Source organism: Ruditapes philippinarum, unplaced genomic scaffold (genome assembly GCF_026571515.1).
Source record: "Ruditapes philippinarum isolate M1 unplaced genomic scaffold, ASM2657151v2 ctg5891_1_1_1_1, whole genome shotgun sequence".
Taxonomy (NCBI): Eukaryota; Metazoa; Mollusca; class Bivalvia; order Venerida; family Veneridae; genus Ruditapes; species Ruditapes philippinarum.
The window spans coordinates 23529-31043 of NW_026857647.1; the positions used below are offsets into that span (position 1 = coordinate 23529).

Below are 7515 nucleotides of genomic sequence, written 5' to 3' on the forward strand. Positions count from 1 at the left end.
ACCCTGACACATTTTCAACAGACAGGTCTCCAAACTATGATACAAACAATATATACACTTTTCTTGCAAACGGTTGTTTGCCATATAACCATCTCCCATATGCTGTATAATATATGTATAACAGTCGTTTATGGTTGACCAGTTAAAACATTGCCAAACTCATAATTGGAATATTGCAAAGGAAAATGTTAAATAGTTACTAACATATTTATATTTAGAATAAAGATATTTTATTTTGTCCGGGACGTATGATGGCTGATTTGTGCTATTCGTGTTTTCGCCCCGCGACCCTAGTAAAAATGGCATGGCGAGGAGCGAAAACACGCTAATAAGCGGGTCGAAGTATAATAATTAAAACTCCCAGCGGAGACGCGGAAAAAAATAAAACAGCTTTATATCAAGCAAGCATCTTTTTTCTATAAAAAATTGAGATTTATAACAGGAGCCATGTATATAAAACTTTATAATATTGCACGTTTGTAACGGCGCTTTTCATTGGACAATCGTGACGTTTAAATAGTTTTATATACACGGCTGCTGTCAATTCATAAAGAAATCTCATTTTTTTCTCTAAAAAAAGGAAGTTTGCAGTATTATCAATTTGTTATAAATATTCCTGACAGGTTAAATGGCCGTATATAAACGGCTGTTTGCAATATAAACATCGACTAGCAGCTCGCTTTATTTGCAAACAACCGTTTATATAGGACCATATAACCTGTCGAAAATATTTATAACTAATAATAGAAACGTCACGATTATCCAATGAAAAACGACGTTACAAACGTGCAGTACTAAAAAATAAAGAATTTCTATAGACCTTTTTACGACTTTAGAAAAAATCGATCGGAAGTAGCATTTTCTCGTGCATGCTCAATCTGTGTAGGGCAAAAAGAGCATCGCTCTAGAAAGTGGCTCTCGAAAGATCCGCTCGTGAATAAGTTTATCTAAATGTTAAGTGACTATCACTGTAATTTTGTTATCGCTGTCCTGCGCAAAATAGTTTTCACTCTCTCAATCTGTAGGGACATGTAAAAACGTTTGTAAGGAATAAAAAAATGCATTGTATATTGTTTCAATGCGTTGTATTTATTCTGGCAGTGGCGGTAACCGGACAGCATGTCGGGATAGAAAATACGGACACCACCGACATCTCGGACACGCCGGTATATAATGGGGAGGAAATTATACTGCCCATGTGTCGTAACTTTCTTCCATATAACTGGACGAAACTCCCGAACCAGTTCGGACATGACACACAAGTTGAAGTGTACAGGTTAGAAATATTAATATAATATTTTTTTCTTTATCAAAATTAGACAAACTTTCATAATCATAGTTTTGTTTAGATCACGTGTTAATATTTTGATTAAAAATTAGAAAGATTTCAGACAAAAAGTTAATTCTTTGTGCACACAGGCAGCTATTATTAGCCAAAACTAAGTATGGAAAACGGAAAAAGTAACTTGACATTTTCATTAGTTTTGACAGCCGACGAACATTAAATTGTTCACCCTTGCCACTGACGCACTAGAACACTATATAAATGAAACGCTGCAAATTGTGAATTTTATTTTCAAACTCATGAAACTGTTGCATTTATTTTATTTATATGACGATGATAAGATGTGTTGAGAATCAAAGTGAAAAATATTTTTTAAAAAACTTGCTAAAATTATTTTCACTTCTCATTTAAATGCAAAATAAAATGAAATGTACCCTCCCATGAACATATTAAAGATTTTGCGATTATATACTGCCAGATCATGGATAAAACAGTATATATAGTCCATACCATAGGCACCCGGTTTCGGGATAAATAACCCTTTGAGAGGTTTGTAGAACTCAAATATAATTGAATGTCACATTTTTTAATTTCTAAAACGGTCATTTTTCCGATGTTACTAAAAAACTGAACATCGAAAAAATGACGGTTTGAAAAAATAAACATATACGTTAAAGAAAATTGTTACATTTGATAATAGTTGAGTTCTTCAAAGCTTTCAAAGGGTAATTTTATCCCGAAACCAAATGCCTACTATTCACACTCATTTATAATGTACACTCACTATCATTTTAGGCATATAGAGCATCAATGGGCGTATATGGATTATGGTTGCTCTAACAATTTCCGGCAGTTTGTCTGTTCGCTCTACTTACCCAAGTATGACCCCGTCACGCAGACTGTTGCTGGACCTTGTAAGGAAATGTGTAGCAAAGCCAGGAATAGATGCAAGAAAACAATGAGGGAAACTAGGTCAAGATGGCCACGAATCTTCCGGTAAATATATTTAATTTTAATTTTTAATTAAATTAATTTCAAGTTTAAACCTAGATCTACATGTGTAGAAAATAAATGTATTTAGGAAGCATGTCAAATAGTAGTGTGTGGTTGAAGAATGATACACGGTTTGAGTTCACATGTATGGTAATTAATAAACTCAGAAATAACAGTTATTACAAAAAAGAAAATGATCGATAATCTCCGCCCTTGTGGCCGAGGGATTTCCCTTCAGAACTGCGGCCACCGTTTATTCCTGCGTGATCGCAAGAGGCGACTTAATGGGTTTGATTAACTGGAGTTTATGTGTCTCTTAGCTCCAGCAGGTGAGGTTGTTCTGACCCCTGGTATAGCCTATAGTTTGTAACATGCTAGGTTAGTCGAAATCATCTTTCCTGTTCGGCGCCGTATAAACTAGAGTGTGTTGATGCGCCGTAAAACCAACCAAAACAAATCCACAATAATCCTTGCGAGGCAAGACAGATATACATTATATTCGATTCTACCATACATAAAGACAATAATTGATGAAAAGCGTATAACTACATCTACCGGAAAAGTAATTTTCTTGACGTCAATTGTTTTTTAACGTCAAATCCTACATCATATATCTTGTTACCATTCTTCTTAATTAATATACATGACGTGTAATAACGCACTCGTTCGCACAGTCTGTGGCAAAAGGGAATAAATGTAGTAAATAAGTAATTTGGAAATAAAAAGTACAAATAAGTAATTTGGAAATAAAAAGTACTCAAATATTTATTATGGGACACTTTATTTTCCATTTTTAATGAGTCATTTTGATATTTGAGTGTAATGTGCCGGACTTATAAGATATTATTATATTTACATAATGTTATACTTACATATTATACCTATTTGCATACACACTTCTTTATTTAATATTACGTCATCCAGCCCATAACTCGCATACAGACCGGCTACCCAGTCCATAATTCTTATACAGACTGTTTAAAGACAACACAAACAGACGAAATCGTCAAACTGACAAAATTTTATTAACAGAAATGTAATATTTAAAGAAGAGCATGATTTTGTTACTGCATCGCTTGAAAATAATTTAAAAAAAAATACGAGTAGGGTTTGAGATAATTCACATGCCGAACAAATAAACTATTATATGACAGAAACAAAAGGGATAAAAGGATTAAGATTCGGTATAATGTAACAAATCCAACATGACCTTTCGGGCAAAATGCAACTTTACGAACTTGTTAGTCAGACCTTGGAAGGTATATGGCCCTCCGCTGCGCTTCAGGCCAAATACCTTCCGAGGTCTGACCAACAAGTCCGTAAACTTGATTTTGCCCTCAAAGCCATGTTTTATTTGTTAAATATTATAATATTTGCATATTGTCATATTTCCAGATGTAACCAGCTGCCGAGTAAAAGAAATGACGATGTTTGCTTAAGACCAGTTCGAGAATCGCGCGTGGAGCTGCAACACACCTACTGCGTAGACAACGTCATTCCTATGTGTATAAGCCTTAACAGTCTTGGCTCGCTGCCCAACTTTTTTCTGCAACGAAGTCTCGGAGAAATCACGACGGAAATGAGATTTTACGAGGATCTGGTTTCGACCAATTGCAACGCAAACCTTCAGTTCTTCCTGTGTGGCACGTACCTGCCCCTCTGTGTGCCGAACATTACTCCATTTGCGATACCGTGTAGGGAACTTTGTGATGAGATCAAACGAGACTGCTCCACACATTTTGATTTCATCTACCAGGGTCTGCCCTGGCCAAATAAGCTGCAATGTCATCGCTACACACCCTCGAACGATACATCACGATATTGCGCTATGCCGGGCGATTTCTAACTCTAACGATACATCACGATATTGTGCTATGCCGGGCGATTTCTAATAATGAATCCAAAGTAAAACCACGGAAATATGCACGCACATATAGTTCTGTAATTATGAATCTCTGATTATACAGGGAACCCTTTCTACAACCAGAACGTTAGCATTGTCAATTGTAAAAGTCAATGATGTCGAAAGACAAAGTACAATAGATTATTAATCTGAATGCATCCCTTACAAAAATAAATTATGTTTTGCATATGATAAAGTCAGACGAAGGGGCGAACTTTTTAAGTTTTTAGGCGTTAGTTAAAAGCTCTTTTTGGAAGCTAATTTGGATTAAAACCTTGAAGAATTTTGTAAAAAGATTGAAGCAGCATGCATCCAGATTTATGCTAATTTTTAATATTGTGAAGTGAACAAAGAAAGTAATTTACATATTGCAAACGGCACTTACAATCCACGTAAATTACCAAAAAGAGGTCAAAATATACAAAAATAAATACCTCTTACTGGGTTAGTAACGCAGTAGAATTATAGTGATTGATACTGCAAATCAGTTATTAATCGCACTTAACATGTAAATAAACAATTAAATATTGAATATTTTAAAATTTTCTTAAGATCTTAATACATTTTTCAAAAGATCGAATTATTTTAAATATTTGTGCTCATCTGGAGGCGTGCAGCTTTAATACATTAAGTACACACAAACTTGATATCCCACCTTATATATAAAACGTATCGTATTTCTTTTATATAATACGTGCTAACAATAGTCAACATAAAGGGGGGGGGGAACACATTTACAAATTAATAATATCAGTTGTACCACAAATCACGAAATGGACTCTATTTCGCGAAATGAGATTTAAAATGTTTTGTGCCATAAAGATCTATTTTCCAATTTATTTTTGGACGGCCTTATTATCTTATTTTATTCCTCATGTACCGCAATAAAGTATCTATAGAAAATATAAGTTAATTTCTTGTCTCTATTTCCTTTCCTGTAAATCGTAATTTATATCAGTTTGAACGCCCAAATTGTAAATGTTGCAGGCTCGGTCAAGTCCGCTGTCTGGGTTCGAGGTAATAAATTATTCGTTTGTGAGCTCTGCCATGAATATCAGGATTTTCGTTGGTCAGTGTATATTTTAAAGGAACTCCACTGAGGTTTATAAGCCTAAAAACATAAAAGTTTAATTTTTCCCATAGTGCATGAGCACTTAAAACAGAAATATAAATAAATTATAATTAAGAAATACATTGAAAATCATATGTTTGTGCTATTCTCAGTTCGATTTGACTGAAAAGCGTTTAAACGCTTTTCAATTTTGGGTAATTTTCCCTATTTTAATAATTATTCTGGAAAAACAGAGCGAGCTAATGATCTGAAATTTTGAACATAGGTTATTAGTATAGGTCTACATCAGATGGAGTAATAATCCAAAAAAATTATTTCCAGTCCGTCATGTCAAAAACCGTCAGTAAAGTCCCTTTAACCCATTACTTCATGAGCATTTTGTGAAAAATGGCTGTTTCATTGAAAAGTCTCCCGTTTCAAGTTCAAATTGCTATAATACTATAAAAACTGCTTCAACACTAATCAAACTTGGCACAAATGTTGACTGGACCATTGCCCTTGCAACAACATGCTCAGGCTTAAATTTTCTGTTACTATGGCAACGAGGGGACATCTCAAAATTGCCAAAAATCACTATTTTGCGTTGATTTTTACCATCAACATTGATTTCAAAGTGCTGCAACTTCTCAATGGATTGAGATAGAGTCAAATGCCTTTCAGCGTTGGTTACACGTTACCTTATGATCAATCTGGGGTCATTTATAGCCTCTCACAAGTCCAAAATTTTCTTGGCGATGAGGGGGACACCGCCCCCCTTCAAACCCACCAAACAGAAGGGGTGGCAACCCCCTGATGTATATTTTGGTTGGGAGGCCGCGCCAAAAAAGAGGTCACTTTTTTAACAACATTTCTCAAACAAAAACAAGTGTTGGGGGCCTAAATAAGGCATTTTTTTACCATTTGAGACAACAAAAAAGGGGGGGGGTGAAAAAGGCGATAAAAGGCGAATATATAACGTAATGGGTTAACAGAAAATGATGAAAATACTTGAAATTACCCTAAATCGCGTTTTTTCATGTTTAAACATGGCCTGTCATATAAATTTGAAGAAAAATTGTTGTTTTGTAGATTTTTTTATTTTTTTCATTAACCCATTACTTCATGAGCATTTTGTGAAAAATGGCTGTTTTCATTGAAAAGTCTCCCGTTACAAGTTCAAATTGCTATAATACTATAAAAACTGCTTCAACACTAATCAAACTTGGCACAAATGTTGACTGGACCATTGCCCTTGCAACAACATGCTCAGGCTTAAATTTTCTGTTACTATGGCAACGAGGGGACATCTCAAAATTGCCAAAAATCACTATTTTGCGTTGATTTTTACTATCAAAATTGATTTCAAAGTGCTGCAACTTCTCAATGGATTGAGATAGAGTCAAATGCCTTTCAGCGTTGGTTACACGTTACGTTATGATCAATCTGGGGTCATTTATAGCCTCTCAAAAGTCCAAAATTTTCTTGGCGATCAGGGGGACACCGCCCCCCTTCAAACCCCCCAAACAGAAGGGGGCACATCCCCTTTTGGCAACCCCCTGATGTATATTTTGGTTGGGAGGCCGCGCCGAAAAAGAGGTCACTTTTTTAACAACATTTCTCAAACAAAAACAAGTGTTGAGGGCCTAAATAAGGCATTTTTTTCACCATTTGAGACAACAAAAAAGGGGGGGGGGTGAAAAGGCGTTAAAAGGCTTGTATATAACGTAATGGGTTAAACAGGTATCTGACCAATCAAATATCTGAGATCTGAGTTTCGGATAACCTCGGACCCTAGACTCAGCACTACCGGTGTTATATAAAGGAATGTTTATATTATTAGTTATAGAGATTTTTGACAGGTTATATGGTACTATATAAACGGCTGTGAGGAAATATATCCCGAGCCGCTAGGCGATGGTTATATTCCAAACAACCGTTAATATACGGTCATATAACCTGTCTGAAATATTTGTAACGAATTTATAATACAACAAGTATCTTTTTTTAGAGAAAAGGGTGATTTTTTCATAAATTGAAAGCAGCCGTGTATATTATTAGTTATAAAGATCGTTGACAGGTTATATGGCCCTATATAAACGGCTGTTTGTAAATATAACCCGAGCCGCAAGGCGATGGTTATATTGCAAACAGCCGTTTATATACGGCCATATAACATGTCAACAATCTTTATTACGAATTTGTAATACAGCACGCATCATTTTTTAGAGAAAAAAAAAAGATTTCTTAATGAATCGACAGAAGCCTTGTATATAAAACTATATA

General features: G+C 35.1%; 1 protein-coding gene across 1 annotated transcript; it reads left to right on the forward strand.

The window, feature by feature from the left end:
* Positions 1-974: 974 nt before the first annotated feature.
* Positions 975-5089, forward strand: LOC132750496 (secreted frizzled-related protein 2-like). The gene is made up of 3 exons (XM_060740494.1): positions 975-1276; positions 2081-2281; positions 3674-5089. Exons 1-3 carry the CDS (start codon positions 1059-1061, stop codon positions 4122-4124), a joined length of 870 nt encoding a protein of 289 aa, XP_060596477.1. The 5' UTR covers positions 975-1058; the 3' UTR covers positions 4125-5089.
* Positions 5090-7515: the final 2426 nt, after the last annotated feature.

Excerpts from the sequence above, each read along its gene's own strand:
- LOC132750496 (XM_060740494.1), top strand. The coding sequence starts at position 1,059 with ATGCATTGTATATTGTTTCAATGCGTTGTATTTATTCTGGCAGTGGCG. Across the intron at positions 1,277-2,080 it reads ACACAAGTTGAAGTGTACAG|GCATATAGAGCATCAATGGG; the intron begins GTTAGAAATATT and ends CTATCATTTTAG. Across the intron at positions 2,282-3,673 it reads AGATGGCCACGAATCTTCCG|ATGTAACCAGCTGCCGAGTA; the intron begins GTAAATATATTT and ends TCATATTTCCAG.